General features: G+C 36.7%; 1 protein-coding gene and 2 pseudogenes across 1 annotated transcript; 2 read left to right on the forward strand and 1 right to left on the reverse strand.

Moving 5' to 3' along the window:
• Positions 1 to 1,890: 1,890 nt before the first annotated feature.
• Positions 1,891 to 2,868, reverse strand: LOC148292830 (uncharacterized). Its single transcript, XM_088244464.1, has 2 exons — positions 2,566 to 2,868; positions 1,891 to 2,430 (listed from the first exon to the last, which is right to left on the reverse strand). The coding sequence occupies exons 1-2, from the start codon at positions 2,866 to 2,868 to the stop codon at positions 1,891 to 1,893; spliced, it is 843 nt and encodes a 280-aa protein (XP_088100590.1).
• A 2,236-nt stretch (positions 2,869 to 5,104) lies between these two features.
• Positions 5,105 to 5,743, forward strand: LOC148292831 (uncharacterized; annotated as a pseudogene).
• A 7,901-nt stretch (positions 5,744 to 13,644) lies between these two features.
• LOC148292832 (uncharacterized) lies at positions 13,645 to 19,082 on the forward strand (annotated as a pseudogene).
• Positions 19,083 to 19,579: the final 497 nt, after the last annotated feature.

Here is a 19,579-nt window from a genome sequence, read left to right on the forward strand (position 1 = left end):
GCGTCGTCTGGGCGCTCCGATCGTGATTCTCTCCTCCAATCCAACGGCAGCCAATATTTTTGCAATAAAAATATGTAAAAAAATCCGATTTTTTTTTAAAAAATAACAAAAAATATTGGAATTTTTTTTTTCTATAAATACCTACCAATACTCTTCACTTTCAACACCAAATCCTCATACATTTTCTTCTACTTCTACTATTATTCACTTTTTACTCAACATTTTATTCACTTTCAAGTTTTATTTTTCTTTATCATCTTTATGGCTTCTTCTATTGACGGTGTTGGGTCCAAATTTCTCATTGTCCCGTAACGATAACCAGATTTAATTCTTTCAAATGTGGAAAAAAATTGATTCCGAATTTTGTGAAAGATCGGGTTCGACACGTACGGAAATGGCATCGTCTAGTAGGTGGAAAATTCTCAATAAAGAGTTGGGCAAAAGCGATGCACAACTGTAGAAGCGGGGAAAATCTTACCGATGAGGTAAATTATTTGTAATTTTTGTTTTATTAATTTTAATGTCCTAATATTTTTTTGTTAATATTTCATAAATACCCAATATTTTGTTAATAGTTCTTGCATTGCCAATATTTTTTTAATGTTTCTTGCATTGCTAATATATTTTAATGTTTCTTGTATTTCCAATATTTTTTAATGTTTCTTGCATTGCCAATATTTTTTTTAATGTTTCTTGTATTTCCAATATTTTTTTATAAATAGATTGTGCAAGCACAAATGTGGTTTGGTGCTACTGGGCAAGGAAAAAAATCTTTATCCATCAAGAATGTTGGGAGGTAGTAAAAAATTGCAAACGTTTCAGAATTATTCCCACGGGTCCGACCGTTGTGTTGAACGAGACGCCACTCTATAATTCAACGGCATCGAATTTGCCTCTCGATTCCCCGATGAGTGAAGACTCACCCAACTAGAAGGAGCCAAGTCCTATTGGGAGAAAGGCGGCGCAGGCAAAGAGAGGGAGTAATTCTACTAGTAATACATCTAAATTTTTGGAGGAAATTGCAAGGCAAAACGCCTTGAGACTTGAAATAGACAAGAAAAACCAAGAAGATGAGAGGGCATTTCAAGTGGAATATGCAAAAGAAAGGGAGTATACACGTAATCAAAACATTGAGAAGAAGGATTGGGAAACCATGGCCATGGATAGAAGCCATATGTCCCCTGAAACAAAACAATTTTGGAAGCAAGAATAAAAGGATGTTATGAGACGAAGACTTTTTCGTGACGATGGACCTAGCAACACGGATTGGTTAAATGATAAAAACCATTAAGTTAGTTTGCTTACCTTTTATTTTCATTGTATTTTAATGTTTTGTTTTGAAAATTAGTTGTAATTCATATATTTTATTTCATTAGTAGTAATGGTTTTATTTGAGTGAATAAAGAAAGCATTCAATAAAATACCTTTTTATTCAAAACATTCCATACATAAAAAACAAAACACATCAAAGCATTAAAAATAAACAAACCACAACCAAAGCATTAAAAAAACAAAGCATAACTAAAAATAAAACTTAAACATAATAAATAAAACAAACTTCTTCACTTCACTTCATTCACCGCCCATAAATGCTCTATCAAGTCAACTTGACGTCGTTCATGAATATAAGACGATTGCATCTCCGTATATCGATCAATCATACGGGTCATTACACGACTGTCCCTAACCAACGGTTCATGCTGCACTGGTTCTCCATTTGGCCCCATGGGTTTTTCATAAATTCTTGTCAAGGTCGTGTTCATTGGATCCGGTTCGTACACGTCTTCAGAATCATAATCATACTCATCCTCCACAATCATGTTATGGAGGATGATGCGTGTCATCGTTATGCTCCTCAGCACCTCCTCATCAAACAGACGTGCCACACCTCTAATAATAGCCCACCGGGCTTGGAGGATACCAAAGCACCTCTCCACATCTTTTCTGTACCTCTCTTGATAGATAGCAAAGAATTTTTGCTTCTAGGATCGGGGATGCCCCATTTTGGTAGACTGTATTGTTGATTTGATAGGTGATATTTGGGGCTTCACCTCTCAAAATATCATTCAACACCGGGGATTGACCCAAGACATTCAAGTCGTTTTGAGATCCGGCAACTCCGAAGAAAGCATGCCAAACCCATGTATCAAAACCTGCAACGGCTTCAAGGATGATATTTTTTTGGCCTTTCCGATTCCCATAATCTCTTTGCCAAGCAGTTGGGCAATTCTTCCACTGCCAGTGCATGCAGTCGATGCTACCAACCATTCCTGGAAATCCTCGAGTTTCGGCTATTTGTAGAAGTCGTTGCAGGTCCCTGGGCGTAGGCCTGCGCAGGTAGTCCCTGGGGTACAGAGTTTCGACTGCATCACAAAATTTCACCAAGCTCTCCAAAGCAGTGGACTTCCCCATCCGGGCAATCTCATCCACCTGATCAGCAGATGACCCATACGCCAACATTCGTATAACAGCTGTGAACTTTTGCTCGGGAAGAAGTCCCAAATTTCCAGCAGCATTTTTCTTTTGAACAAAGTATTCATCATAATTGCAAATATCATGCATGACTTTATTGAACAAATGAGGTTGCATTCTATGTCGCCTTCGAAAATCAACATCAGAGTACAGAGAAGTTGGGATAAAATAATCTTCCAGAAGATTCTTACCCTGAGAATGTCTATGTCTGTCCACATTCGGGCCACGGCCTTCTCGTGAACCACGGTGACTCTGGTTTTCTTCATCAAGCAAACCCACTACTGTGACAAGTTGCTGATCTAGTTCTCTCTGCGCCCTTTTGCCTGCAGCTCGTCTATGCCTTCTTTCTCTAGTTTCTCGCATTTGCCTCTCCAACACCTTGTTCATGTCTTCCATGGAGAATCGAGTATGAATTCTAAACTCTGAGAAATGAAAATAAAGAGAAGATGTGGTGTGAGAGGTATGAGTTGAGCCTCTGGTTTTATAGAATAATTTAGGCCGATAAAGATGACATGTGGCGCAATTTTAGAGGGTGAAAATCTTATCTGAAATTTGAAATTCATATGAAATTTATATGAAATTTGAAACCGAAAATCTTATCCAAAAATTTTATCCGATTATGAGATATGAATAGTATTGACACATAGGAACCCAAAAATCTTATCCGAAAATATTGTCCAAATTAATTATTTAGGTAAACAAATTTGTGAAAAAAACAAAAAAAAGAATAGTGTTTGCCCTCAGCCATGGCAACTGCTGGAAACCAACATTGCTTTTTGCAAGGGCAGCCACTATTCACATGAATAGTAGCTGCCCTAGTCCCCCTCTTGCCATGGCAAGGGTTTGACTGCTGGAAGTGCTCTTAGGGTTTAGGGTATATTGAAACGACACCAGTTTTCTCTCAATTGTTTTTGGTCAATTACGCCCTTGGTAACACGCATTTGAATCCCAGAAAAACCAAAGCCCACCTATTTATTTAATATTTAAGACGTCGGTTTATTATAGAGCACTGTGAAAAGTATTTACTACGGCGTTTTATTTAACATACTGACGTAGTAAAGATTTACAACGCCACCATAATTAAAAAATTGTCGTCTTATATCTATATTAAACGACATTTTATTTGTACTTCCGACGTCTTTAAAAAACACGGTCCTTCACAATCTAAAATTTGAAGAATTCCCCTTAACTCTAAAACATTTCGCTCTCTCTCTCTTCAACTCAAATTCTAATCTTAGAGTTTTCGCTCTCCATCCTCCGTCATATTAGATTGCGCTCTCCCTCTCAAAGCATTGGTTATATTCTCTGAGCTTTTTCTACCTGTAAGTACAAACCCTAATCTCTTTATTTAATGATATTGCATTATGTCTTCTTAAATCAATAAATGATTTCGTTGGTTTTGGTAGCTATGAGTTCTTAATATATGTTTTGGGAGCTATAAATCGGGAATGGAATTTGAAAAACCCATTTAGTGTTTGCATGCTTGTCATAATGACTCTCTGTTATGGATTCATATATGTTTGGTTGGCCATGGGTTCTTGGAAAATGATTGGGAATTGGATATTTATGTTTTGGGTTTTTGTAACCTACGACGACAGTCGATGGACCAAACCGTCGTCTATATTGTCGTTATACATTGGTATTTCTATTAGTTCCTTTGTATGAAATGTTTTTTTGGGTTTTGGTAGCCTACAGACGACGATATCTCTAGTAACTGTCGTCTTTAGGCTACCTAAACCAGAACATTGTTCTTCAAAAGCAATACAAATTTCTGGATTTAGGTAGCCTAAAGACGACAGTATCTCCAATAATTGTTGTCTTTAGATTACCTAAATCCAGAACATTGTTCTTCAAAAAGCAATAAAAATTTCTGGGTTTTGTTCGCCTAAAGACGACGGTATCTTCAATAACCATCGTCTTTATGCTACCTAAACCCAGAACATTGTTCTTTAAAAAGCAATACAAATTTCTGAGTTTGGGTAGCCTAAAGATGACGGTAATTGGAGATACCGTTGTCAACATTACTATAACAAGACGATCATTTTGTAAATACCGTCGTCTGAAACTTGTTTTGTTTTGTTTTTTTTTCAAATTATTCTCTGCTATGTGAATACCATCATCTGTCATTGCTGGTCTTTTCACTTTATTATATATATGATTGTATAGTGTGGGAGATGGAAAAGTCATGGATGCATGTGGATAGAAGATCGAATGCATATGAGTTAGGGTGGAAGGATTTTTGAATTTTGTTGTAGAAAATCTTGGAAATACACCTCATGTTCATTGTCCATGTGTTAAACGTGGGAATATTCGATTTTGGGGTTGGAATTATAAGGGATCACTTATACTTTAATGGAATTGACCAAAGCTATAAGATTTGGACATGGCACGGAGAACCTTGCGAATGGACTACTAATGCTAGTAGAAATATGGAAGAAGATGAGCAAAGTAGGTGCAGTTTGTTTCTGAAGAATTGGGGATAGATGATAATGATTTAGGCGATATTGGATCTGATCCTTATAAGTTTGCCAATGTGATTGGAGATGGAGATCAACCATTGTACCCTAGTTGTAGTAAGTACACAAAGTTGTCGGCTTTGGTGAAGTTATATAATTTTAAATCAAAACATGGGATGAGTGATGTATGTTTTACAGAATTATCGATATTTCAAGGAAATTTGCTTCCAAAAGGAAATACGATACCTTCCTCTATGTACGAGGCAAAAAATACTTTATCTGCTTTGGGGATGAGTTATGAGAAAATCCACGCAAGCCCCAATGACTGCATCTTGTATAGGAAGGATTATGAAGGTTCAACTAATTTTCCTACTTGTGGTATCTCAAGGTGGAAGGAAGGCAAAGATTCAATCTTGAAAGAGGGTGTGCCAGAGAAGGTGGTGTGGTATTTTTTGCGAATTCCAAGGTTTAAAAGGATGTTTCAATCACGTAAGACAGCTAAGAGTTTGACTTGGCGTGCTGATAGAAAATCAATTGACTGTCATATGCCTCATCCAGCAGATTCCCCGTCTTAGAAACTTGTTGATGATAAATGGCCCGAGTTTGGTAAAGAGCTGAGAAACTGGAGATTGGCTTTCTCATCTGATGGATTCAATCCCCACAGTTCTTTAAGAAGCAGATACAATTGTTGGCCAGTTATCTTAGTTACATATAACCTCCCACTATGGCTTTGCATGAAACGAAAGTTCATGATGTTGACCTTGTTGATACTCGGTCCTAAACAACTCGGAAATGTTATAGACGCCAGCCTTTAATTGATGATTGAAAACACTACTACAAAAAGTGCAAAAGATGACCATAAAAAGACGACAGTAGAACAAAATACCGTCGTTGTGTTTAGAAAGACGACGGTAACAGAAAACCGTCGTGGATAAGTAACTTAAACAACTAAAAAATGGAGGTCAGCTTGAGTATTTTTTAAAATGACACACCCCAATGAAAAAGCGTTGTCTTATTAAAATGGTTTTCTTCAGAGTTAAATTCTGACCGAAAAACAACGATAGCAGGTATGAAGCCACTGACGTAGAAAGTGAAGACGTCGGTTCAACAAAAAAGCCGCCGTGTGAACTACTACATAAACACGACCAAATGTTCTTAGTGAGTGACGTATAATATTATGGAATTGACGTCGGTATATTATAAAAAAACGACGTGTTAAATCAATGTACCATGACACGGAAGATATATTTAACGACTTATTACTTGGGTGTGTACCACAACGGTACCTACAACACTATTGTCGTATAGAGTAGTAGAGAACAACGACAATAGAGGAGTAGATAACGACATCTAAATTAGAATATCCATGTCATATTTATAAAATATCAAAACGTAATTATCACGTCAGTTTATTCAATTAGCGATGTATAATATTTATTTACCATGTCCTGACGTTAAATTTACCGTCGTATTTATTCAATTTATACGTCTGTCTTCTCTGTAAACCGCTGTCTTAATTTTTATTATTTTTAAGGTTTTTGTTTTTTTGGTAGCCTACGACGGTTGATCTACAAAATGACAAGAACTGAGAAAACCGTCGTCACATGAAAATTAAAATGAGATCCCAAGAGGAATGAATTCTTACCATCGAGATCTTTGGATCTTGATCTTACCAAAGTGACGTTGAAGTGGTTTATACTGAACACTTTAGCTTCTATCCATTTGAAATCTGAAATGTATAAGAACCTAAAGAGACTCTTCAAATGTATAAGAACCTAAAGAGACTCTTCAAATCAGATTTCAAATGGATAAGAAGCTAAAGTGTCCACTATAAACCATTTGTCTTTCAGATACACAAACCATAGTGATGTGAGACAGAGCCAAGGGCAAGAAGAAGTTGGAACCCTAATTAAAAACTGAGAGTTAAAAAACGCGTGAAAAAAATCATATTTATACAAATTATCCTGGATATCCCCGTCGGTTCTATTACATGTAGCGACGTCAAATTTATATAATAATCGTTGTTTCGTAATAATTGCAGACGTCATTTCCGTAAACTAAGGCCAACGCCTTTTAAAATCAACAACGTCGGTTATGCATAAAATGACGACGTGGTAACATGTAATACCACTTCTACCAAAGTAAACTTTTGAAATACAACGACGGTTTAAATAAACAAGCATCGAGATAACATATACTATCAGGTCATCAAAAGTAAACTTTTGTCGTGTAAAACTTAAATAACCACGTCGGTTTCGGAATTCCAAAAGTGGTTTGGCTTTTTTAATAACCACGTCGGTTTCTACTTATTGTACGTCATTATAACTACATACTAGGGCGGTTTTTAATAAAACTGTCGTTGTATTGAACTCTGGGAAAATATATAAACTTTTTCGTCACCTGACCTAATGTTCTACGTTCTCTCTCACCGATAAAATATCTCAGTTTCCCTCTCATTTTCCAAAAGCAGCTTCGTAAGTATCATCGTCTGAATCTCGTCATCGTCATTGTCTTCGTCTCTAAATCACCAAAGTTACGTCGGAAGGAAACATTTTTGCACCCCAAAAGTTTTTTCTCAATCTCTTTTCTCTTTTTTCACTTTCATTTGAAGAGGGTTTTGAAAAAACGAGTCTGGAAACAAGACTCCATCAAAATGAGGAAATCTTTCACTGGTTTGATTAAATTCATTAGTCCATTACTCTCACGATGCCTGAAGACGACAGTTCTCTCCTGTTTGCGACGTTAGAATCGACAAACCACGATGGTCGTTAAATCCGACCTAATGCAAACTGCATGACTGTGGTTAATAACCGTCATGGTGTGATAATTAATACGTCGAAAACAAGATAGAACCGTCGTCTCATGGGAGAAAGAACTGGCATTTTTCTTGTATCACATCTCAGAAAGATGACGGTTGTATTTTGTGTTTGACGTTGTAATACTAAACCACGTCGGTTCTTAGGCTTAATCACCGACGTGGTGTATCAACATTTACGTCGTGAACGAGATAAAATCGTCGTCCTATTTCCATACATGGTCTGAGAGAACTGTTTAATAAGACGTCGCTGTTTTCGTGATACCGTTGTGGTTTTTCTTTACGACAACGGTGGTGTTGTACAATCGTCGTCCGAAACCTCAAAACAAGGAAGCTCTTTTTAAATAACCGTCGTTTTTTTTTTTCTGCAGATTAATTAAAAATGGCTTCGAAACCTCAAAACAAGGAAGCTCAAGTGTCAGAGGCTCAAAGGGATGAAGCCAAATAAGTTTCAAAGGCTCAAATGGAAGAAGGAAATTCAGTTCAAAGCAAACCCTCGAAGAGGATGAGATTTTCTTCAACCTCCGAGAAAGTCTCGAGCACAGCCACATTTGTTGAGGAGCCAAAATCCACCCGCGGTATCAACACAATGAGCTGTGTTGTGAAGAGGAAAATTCAGAAGATTAAGCCTGTGGTTGAGTTCAATAAAAGGGGCAGACCACATGGCAAGGCTACTGTTGAGATGCAGTCTTACATTGGTGTTTTGGCATGCACCAGAGTCCCTCTTGTGTACAAGAAATGGACTCAATTGCCCAAGGACCTGAAGGAGCAGATTTGGGAAGCTGTTCAAATGGCTTATGTTCTTGGGGAAGGGTGTAAGAAGATGGTCCTGTCGTATGCCACCAAAAAATGGAAGGATTTCAAGTATAACGTAACTAGGCAGTATATCCTTCCATTCGCACATGACAAGGAGAAGTTAAAAGAACCCCCTGAGCTTTATAAGTTCATAGAGAAATCGCATTGGGATGCCTTTGTAGCTTTAAGGTTATCCCCAGATTTTGAGGCTGTGCATTCTGGACAGAAACAGAGAAGGGAAAAATTGGAGTACAACCATAGGTTTGTCTAGAAAAGGGTATGTTGGTTTGGAGGACCAATTGGAAGAAACCATGCCCGGTGAAGAAATCGATCGATCTCTGCTATGGAAGAAGGCAAGAGTGTTGACGTGAGTCTCCTAATTAATCAAGGAGATTTATTTCCTTGATTAATTAAGGGATTTACTTTCCCATTCTATTTAGTTGACGAATCTTTGTATAATTAGGAGATACTTTCCTAATTCTTTACTGTATCTCATTCCTTGTAAAGCACTCTGTAAACTCATATATATACCTCCTTATGGAGAAGAATAAAAAGAACCTAACATATTCAAACCCATATTCATATTTTAGCATGGTATCAGAGCAATTGATCCTCGGTTGTCTCTAAATCCTCATATCAAAGTTCGTCACACACAAACCCTAAATCCTCATATCAAATTTCCTCAAACACAAACCCTAACTCAAATTCCTCATATTTACAGATTTAGATTCAGATCTTCATAGCCAAATCCTTATATACTCTTATCACAAAACCCTAAACACATATTTTTTCTCTTATTCTTAAATCCTTCCGCTGCCATGGATATCGTCTCATCCTCCACAATTGCCAGCACAGGTTCCCCAGGTTATGTTTTGCATAGTTCTTCAAAGAAACACACATGGGTCATTAACACCGGAGCCATTGATCACATGACCTTTGATCCTGGATAAATTTCCTCTCATACACCGTCTTCTCAATCGGTGGTGTCTAATGCCAATGGTACCCCCTCCCCAGTAATTGGGGAGGGTTCCCTCTCTCTCTCTGACTCCCTCACTTTGGATTCTGTGTTGATTATTCCATCCTTACATTATAATCTCTTGTCTGTTGCTTAAATTACTACGGCTTTGAATTGTACTGTAACCTTTTGGCCTACTCATTGTGTTTTTCAGGACATTCTTAGCAGCAAGACGATTGGTTATGGTACTAGGAGGGGCAAACTCTACTATCTGGACTTGGCATCTGACAGTGAAGCCAGCCTCAGTCAAGCTTACAACATTGAGGGTGCGAGTGTTGAGAAGCACACTTCCGAAGTATGGTTATGGCATCGCCGTATTGGACATGCTTCGTTTGGATATTTACAGAAGCTATTTCCTTCCTTATTTTCCAAGTTAGAAATTTCCAGTTTTAAGTGTGACATCTGTGAACTGGCCAAGAGCCATCGTGTTCCTTTTCCCTTAAGCTCAGCTAAAAGTTTGGTTCCTTTTTCTCTTGTTCATTCTGATGTTTGGGGCCCGGCTAGAATTACCATTCCAGGGGGAGCTCGATGGTTTGTCACGTTTATTGATGATTGCACACGTATGACCTGGGTTTCCCTTCTCCAAACCAAAGGGGACGTCTCATTCTAATTTAAACGTCTCATATGTGTATACAATGGTCGTCTTGCTATAACTGGAAATATAACATTGACGACAATTCTTAAAAACGACATGTAACAGTCATAAACACGATGGTTTATAATTAATTCATATTGTTCGGATAAATTTTGTACCGATATACTATGCCTGTTAGTACAACCATATCGACGTCTTAAAAATATACAAAGGCGGTGATCTTACAAAATTTGACGTTGTATATTCAAACAACGTCTGCTATCCAAAACAAGATGACGTGCTAATCTAATAACCCACGTCGGTTATCCAAATAGGATGACGTGGTAACATAATCATCCATGTCGGTGATTTAAAACAAGACGACTTGGGACTTGATTATCCACATCGGTGAGTGAAAACAAGATGACGTGGTAACTTAATAACCTCGTTTTGTATTCTTTTCGACGTCTAAAACGATATAGGATGTTGTTTTATGTTGTTTAACGTCATTGTAAAGGGATCCAACGTCAGTTATGTCATTTGACATTTCATTTTATTATGACTTTTATATTTTATTTAATTCAATAATAAATTCAAAACTAATTCCAAAAATTTAAACTGACAACTACCATGCACTCATTGAAATATTGTCTCTCCCCTAAAGCTTTAAAAAATGTAATTTTATAAATATTTATTTATTTTATTTAATTACTAATATTAATAATATATTCAAAAAAAATCCAAAAAATATACTGACAAATTCTATGCACTCATTGAGACAATATCTTGCCCGTAAAGGCCTGAAAAATGTAATTTTAGTTTTCAAAGTTCAAATGATAAGAAAAGTCAAAAAAATTTAGAGACAAAGCACGATACTCCTTATACTTTACATAACATAACCCTAAGGTTTATGTGATCCATTGGTGCCCATAAATTCAAAATGATGAAATCCAGATTTTAGCCTACTATTATAGAAGGCATTGTTGTAAGGAGTCCGTAGCAATTTTCGGTTCATTTTTCTCATACTTGTGTATTTTTTTTTTAATTATTGTAAAATTTAGGATTTAGGGTTTATTGAAATGACGCTGGTTTTCTCTCGCTGTTTTTGGTCAGCTACGCGCGTTCGAATCCCAGGAAACCCAAACCTCATCTAATTATTTAATATTTACGACGTCAGTTTATTAAGAGGTGACGTAAACATAATTTACTACATCGTTTCCTTCATTTCTCGACGTATATTCTGTTTACCACGTCGGTTTTGTGTGTAAACTGCCGTCGTAAGTGAGTATTAAACATCGATAGCTAAGTATTTATCGACGTCGTTGATAAACGCGGTACTTTGGAATTTTTGACCGCGATCTAAAATTTTTAGAATTTCCCTTTAACCCTAAAGTAGTTCGTTCTCTCTCTTCAACATAAATTTGTCTTAAAGTTTTCACTCTCTCTCAAAACATTGGGTATATTCTCTGATCTCTCTCTCAAGCAGTTGTTATATTCTCTCAGCTCTCTCTCTCAAGCATTTGTTATCTTATCCATGTAAGTGCAAACCCTAATTTCTTTATTTAATGATATTGCACGGCTTCTTAAATCCATAAGTGTTTTCGTTCGTAGCTATATTTGGGTTCTTTTATGTTTTGGTGTTTGCATTCTTGTAATAATTACTCTCTGTTTGGGTTCTTTTATGTTTGTTTGGCCATGGGTTCCTGGAAAACGAATGGGGATGGGAGATTTAAGCTGTGGTTTTTTTTTATAAACCACGATGACGGTTGATGGATCAAACCGTCATCTAAATTTTTATTATACGTCGGTTGTTCATTTACTCCCGTCATCTGAATTTTACTTCGCAACTAGTAACCTAAAGACGACTATGTCTCCATTAACTGTCGTCTTTAGGCTATCAGAACCTAGTACTTTGTTCTTCAAAAGCAATACAAATTTTTGGGTTTGGGTAGCTCAATGACGATGGTAACTAGAGATGCCGGCGTTTGTATTTATATTACATGACGATTATGTTGTAAAAACCGTCCTCTTGTTCTTGTTTTATTTTTTATTTTCAATTTGTTCTCTACTTTTGAATGTAGTAGTGTTTCATTGCTGGTCTTTTCACTTTATTATATATATATATGATTTTATAGTGTGTGAGATGGATAAGTCATGGATGCATGCGAACAGAAGATCGAATGCATATGAGTTAGGGGTGGAAGGATTTTTGAATTTTGCTGTAGAAAATCTTGGAAATACAACTCATATTCGTTGTCCATGTGTGAAATGTGGGAATATTCTATTGTTTGGGGTTAGAATTATAAGGGAACACTTATACTTTAATGGAATTGACCAAATCTATAAGGTTTGGACATGGCACGGAGAACCTTGGGAATGGACTACCAATGCTAGTAGAAATGTGGAAGAAGATGAGCAAAGTAGGTTCATTTATGTTTCTGAAGAATTAGGGATGGATGATATTGATTTTGCCAATATTGGATCTGATCCTTATGAGTTTGCCAATGTGATTAGGGATGGCGATCAACCCTTGTACCTTGGTTGCAGTACATACACGAAGTTGTCGGCTTTGGTGAAGTTATATAATTTGAAAGCAAAACATGGGATGAGTGATGTTTGTTTTACAGAATTATTGATACTTCAAGGAGAATTGCTTCCAGAAGGAAATACACTACCTTCCTCTATGTACGGGGCAAAAAAGACTTTGTCTGCTTTAGGGATGAGTTATGAGAAAATCCACGCATGTCCCAATGATTGCATTTTGTATAGAAAGTAATATGAGGATTCAACTAATTGTCCTAATTGTGGTATCTCAAGGTGGAAGGAAAGCAAAGATGGATTCTTGAAAAAGGGTGTGCCAGCGAAGGTGGTGTGGTATTTTCCTCCAATTCCAAGGTTTAAAAGGATGTTTCAATCACATAAGACAGCTAAGAGTTTGACTTGGCATGCTGCAAGAAAATCAATTGACGGTCATATGTCTCATCCAGCAGATTCCCCGTCTTGGAAACTTGTTGATGATAAATGACCCGAGTCATATGTCTCATCCAGTGATTAGACGTAGACATTCTCACAAGAATTCTTGCAGCTTGAGAGATTAGGTCACCAGCTATCAGAGCAATAAATGCGTCTCCACGGCCAGAAGCTCAGAACCCACGATCATGAGCGGCGGCCGAGATTCACCGGGATTTATGGTGTCACAACACCATGCTTCACGATCCCAAATGTCGATTGGACTTCCCACTTGCGCTAATCAGACTCCACTATGCGTAATTTCGGCCTCGATTACTCATCCAGGAACTCTTCCTATAAATACAAGGCTCGAGCTAGTATCATTGGTGCATTGCTAGAGATCCCCAGAAAAAATAAAGATGAGATTGCTGCTCGGTTAGATTTATTGAACATGGGGGTCAAAACTGATTTGCAACCCGAGTATGGAGAAAGACGTACTCGCTTGCCTCTAGGGCCTTGGAATTTGTCAAGAGCAGAGAAGAGAGCGGTTTGCAATTCTTTATATGGTATGAAGGTCCCTGAAGGTTATTCTTCAAATATAAAAATTCTTGTATCTTTAAAAGATTTAAGACTTCTTGGCCTTAAATCTCATGATTGTCATACATTAATGCAACAAATGCTCCATGTGGCAATTCATTCTGTTTTGGCGAAGCGTGCAAGGTATGCAATAACTCGATTGTGCTTCTTCTTCAATGCTATATGTGTAAAGATGGTAGATGTTTCCAAGCTAGATAAGTTGGAAGAAGATGTAGTAGTTACTTTGTGTTTGCTTGAGAAGTACTTTCCCCCTTCATTCTTTGATATCATGGTTCATCTAGTAGTACATCTTGTCAGAGAAGTTCGTCTATGTGGGCCAGTATATTTTAGATGCATGTATTCATTTGAAAGTTATATGAAAGTGCTAAAGGGGTATGTTTAGAATTTAACTCGTCTCGAAGGTTGCATTGTTGAGTGGTATATAGCTGAAGAAGTGGTAGAATTTTGTACCAAGCATTTATATGATGTTAGTACAGTTGGAGTGCCTTCAAGCCAGAAGATGGGAGTTTCAAAGCTATTATTAGGTTGCACAGTGAGCTTAGTTGATATGGACTTGCTGAACCCGGCACATCTATATGTCTTGGAGAATACAGAGGAAGTCCTACCTTATATCGAGTACGTATGAGTTTAATTTTTCATATGTAGCCGTTTTAAATATTATTACTCCTTATGTTTATCTTATATACAAGGGACCGTAATGCTTGATTTTTCGTGTCAATTGTAAGGAACATATGATCCACATCAAGACTGCTTATCCAAAATTTAGAAAGAGAACAAAGTGGCTACAAGATAAGCACAATAGCACTTTCATTCAATGGCTACGCTTTAAGGTACATATGTTATTGAATGACATATTGAACTTTTAATTTTCTTTCTTTCTATATGTTAGATTGAATTAAGATATATGTTTAATTTGCAGGTTCAAAATGAACTTAATGGGGAAGACAATAATGGCGTATTAGAAAATTTAAGGTGGCTAGCAGCTGGTCCAAGCATGGCAGTGCCATCATATAGGAGCTATCTTATTAATGGTGTTAAATTTAACACCAAGGCACAAGATGATGTGCAAATTGTCCAAAATAGTGGAGTTTATTTACTTGCACATACTATGTAAGTTGCTAGTGCCAAGGATAAAAACCCTATTGTCTCCAATATGGGTTTTTATGGGGTTATTCAAGAAATTTGGGACCTTGACTACCAAAAGTTTAGAATCCCAGTCTTGAGGTGTGATTGGATAGATAACACTTCGGGCCTTGTAGTCGACGAACTTAGGTTTACCCTTGCAGATTTGAGTAAAATTGGACATAGGAATGACCAATTTGTTATGGCTTCTCAAGTCAAACAAGTATTTTATGTTGACGACCCAATGCATCGTGGTTGGTCAGTAGTGTTATCAATGCCTAATAGAGAATATAATGATGTTATTGGTGATGATGTGCTAGGTGATATTAGAATTGAGTGTGAGCCATTTACTAGAGAGATACCAAATGTTGACACATTTGATGACCTAGTGGGTGAGTTTGGGAGTGAGAATATTGGAGATGGGTGTGAAGATATATGGATTGATTGATTGTTGTAATTTATGACATTAGTTATGCAGTTAATTGTATGACATTAATTAAGAGCTCTGTATATCATTTTAATTTCGATCACATTTTCATTCTATAGGCTTTGGGCACGACAAATAAAAAATTAAAAATACTGGGTTAAAGTTGAAAATACGATGGTCAAGTTACAAAAATTGCAAAAAGAGACGTCTAAAATATAACCAACGTCGGGTTTCTACAAACGACGTGGAATGTTAATGCAAAAATTAAATAAAAACTGCCATTTGAAAAAGAAAACACGTCGGTTAATTAAAATTAATTTAAACAAGGCTAATAAATATTACCAACAACGAGGGTAACGAAAGTGATTCACGACGTACACTGAAGAATAACACGATGGAATAGAGCTTAAATCGACGAATTTAAGGATAATACTACTTCCACCGATTGATAATTACCGACGTAAAAACAATGTTGCATGTCTGTTATAATAAAACAATTGACGTCTCAAAGAGAATACATACGTCAAATGGGGTTATAAAAGGGACTTATCAAAGACCAACGACGTCAGGGAATAAACAAACCACCGACGTAGTCAGTTATATAACAACGTCAAATAATTGGATACTTGGGACATAGTAAAGTTCTTAACCACGACCTGTATTTAACAATAACCGACGTCAAATCCATAATTCAAGTCGTTTCCTTTCTTCTTAATGACAGTTAGGCTATAACAAACTGACGTAGTAAATTGGTAACCACGTCGCAAAATGGGACTCTTAGGCCATAGTAAATGGTCTAACCATGACAGATATTTTACATTAACAGACGTTCAAAATTAAATCCACGTCGTTTATTTTTCTGTTCACACCGTCAAAATAACTTTCAACGTCCGTGGTGACCAAAAGGGTCGTGGTTAGAAGTTTGTGACGTCGGTTCTAAGTAAAGATATGCCATGTTAAATTTTTAAAACGTCAGTTTTTTTTAATAAAAGCGTCGTCTAACCTTGTCCAAAAGTGTATTTTTATATGTTACATTTGCCACGTTATATGTTTTAGACATCATTTTTATTATTTAGTGAACGTAGTATATGTGAACCACGACGGTTTCTACGTTTTACACGTCGGTATTCTTTAAATTACAGACGTGGATAATCGTTTTTACGTCGTCTTTTTGGTTGTTCTTGACATTTAACATTCTTTAAACGTCCGTGTTTTACTAAAACCGTCGTCTAATATAGTCGAAGTTTTCTTTTTAAGCTTTTTATGTATGAATTAGACGTTGGTTTTAATTGATTTACGACGTGGAATGTATTAACAACGTCAGTTATTTTCCGTCGTTATTTTATGTATTAATGTATGGCGGTCGATTTCACATTGGTTTGAAAACATGCTACACGACGGTGGATTCTCGTCGTCTATTTCAATTTTTGTAGTAGTGAAATCTTTGTGGAATGGGATTAGTGGAGTGTATGATGCACACATAGGAGAATACTTTATACTCAGAGGTGTATTACTGTGGACAATTAATGATTTTCATACCTATGAGAACTTATCTGGTTGTGTTATTAAAGGATATAAAGCTTGTCCAATATGCGGTGGTGATACACCTAGTCACAGGTTGAAACATGACCACAAAATTTATTACATCGGACATAGAAAATGGTTACCAACATATCATCCATATCGGAGGCAGCTCAACTTTTAATGAGAAACCTGAATATGGCATGCCTCCTGAGCCATTAACCGGAGAAGAAGTGCTGCAGATGGTTGAAGGTATTAATTACAAATGGGGCTCGAAAAAAGGGAAGTGTTGGTGAGAATGATGGTGACAAAGTTTGTTGGAAGAAGAAATCAAAATTCTTTGATCTTGAGTATTGGAAATACCTTCTTGTGAGGCATGTCCTAGATATTATGTACATTGAGAAGAATGTTTACGACAATATCATTGGTACATTGTTGGAGATCCCTGGAAAAAATAAAGATGGGATTGCTGCTCAGTTAGATTTATTGAACATGGGGGTCAAAACTAATTTGCAACCAGAGTATGGAGAAAGACGTATTCGCTTGCCTCTAGGGCCTTAGAATTTGTTAAAGGTAGAGAAGAGAGCGGTTTGCAGTTCTTTCTTTGGTATAAAGGTCCCTGAAGGTTATTCTTCAAATATAAAAAGTCTTGTATCTTTACAAGATTCAAGACTTCTTGGCCTTAAATCTCATGATTGTCATATCTTGATGCCACAATTGCTCCCTGTGGCAATTCGTTATGTTTTGGAGAAGCCTGCAAGGTATGCAATAACTCGATTGTGCTTCTTCTTCAATGCTATATGTGCAAAGACGGTAGATATTTTCAAGCAAGACAAGTTGGAAGAAGATGTAGTAGTTACTTTGTGTTTGCTTGAGAACTACTTTCCCCCTTCATTCTTTGATATCATGGTTCATCTAGTAGTACATCTTGTCAGAGAAGTTCTTCTATGTGGGCCAGTTTATTTTATATGGATATATCCGTTCGAAAGATATATGAATGTGTTAAAGGGGTATGTTTGGAACCGTAGTTGTCCCAAAGGTTGCATTGTTGAGCGGTATATAGCTGAAGAAGATGTAGAGTTTTGCACTGAGCATTTATCTGATATTAGTACAGTTGGAGTGCCATCAAGTTAGAAGATGGGAGTTTCAAAGCCATTATTAGGTTGCACAATGAGCTTAGTTGATCGGGACCTGTTGAACCAAGCACATCTATATGTCTTAAAGAATACAGAGGAAGTCCTACCTTATATCGAGTATGAGTTTTATTCTTTAAGTAGCCATTTTAAGTTATTCCTTATGATTATCTTATATACAAGGGACCATAATGCTTGATTTTTTCGTAACATGTAGGGAACATATAATCCACATCAAGACCACTTATCCAAAATTTAGAAAGAGAACAATGTGGCTGCAAGATAAGCATAATAACATTTTCATTTAATGGCTACGCTTTAAGGTATATGTTATTGAATAACATATTGGACCTTGAATTTTCTTCTTTTTATGTTAGATTGAACTAATATATGATTAATTTGCAGGTTCAAAGTGAACTTAATGGAGAAGACAATAATGGCGTATCAGAAAATTTGAGGTGGCTAGCAGCTGGTCCAAGCATGGCAGTGCCATCATATAGGAGCTATCTTATTAATGGTGTTAAATTTAACACTAAGGCATAAGATGATGTGTAAACTGTCCGAAATAGTGGATTTTATTTACTTGCACATACTATGCAAGTTGCTAGTGCCAAGGATAAAAACCCTATTGTCTCCAATATGGGTTTTAATGGTGTAATTCAAGAAATTTGAGACCTTGACTACCAAAATTTTAGAATCCCAGTCTTCAGGTGTGATTGGATCGATAACACTTCGGGCCTTGTAGTTGACAAACTTGGATTTACCGTTATAGATTTGAGTAAAATTGGACATAGGAATGACCAATTTGTTATGGCTTCTCAAGTCAAACAAGTATTTTTTGTTGACGACCCAATGCATTGTGGTTGGTCGGTAGTGTTATCAATGCCCAATAGAGAATATAATGATGTTATTGGTGATGATGTGCTAGGTGGTATTAAAATTGAGTGTGAGCCATTACTAGAGGGATACCCAATGTTGACACATTTGATGACCTCGTGGGTGAGTTTGGGAGTGAAAATATTAGAGATGGGTGTGAAGATGTATGGATTGATTGATTGCTGTAATGTATGACATTAGTTATGCAATTAATTGTATGACATTAATTAATGGCTCTGTATGACATTATTTTTATCACTTTTTCATTATGCAGGTGCAGTCTTTGGTCAAGACCAATCCAGTATTAAAAATACTGGGTTCAAGATGTAAAATACGGCGGTCCAGTTAACAAATTGCAAAAACTGACGTCTACATAATAACCAACGCCGTATTTTAACAAACAACGTGGACTGAACAATGCAAAAGAACGTACATTAATAAAAACCTCCATTTGAAACAAAAAGCACGTCGGTTAATTAAAATTCATATTACATGACGGCTAATAGATATTACAAACAACGAGGGTCATGATAAGATTTTCAAATGATTCACGTTGTAGATTTTCAAATAACATGACGGAATAGTGCTCCAACTGACGAATTTTATGACAACACTACGACTACTGATAAATACTTACCATCGTCTAAAGCGCACAATAAAGGCCACTCAATTCCATTACTTGTCGTGAGAGCTCTTCTGAACGCCAATCAAATGACAACAATTGTGTTTGGGCCTAATAAATCACAGCCATGAGCTGGCCAAAGGAGCCCCCTTTCTCGGCCCTGACACTTGCTCGTGAAACTAAAACGCAGCATTTCAACAGGGTG

This window comes from Prunus avium, chromosome 7 (genome assembly GCF_965620075.1).
Source record: "Prunus avium chromosome 7, drPruAviu1.hap1.1, whole genome shotgun sequence".
In the NCBI taxonomy this organism is placed as follows: domain Eukaryota; kingdom Viridiplantae; phylum Streptophyta; class Magnoliopsida; order Rosales; family Rosaceae; genus Prunus; species Prunus avium.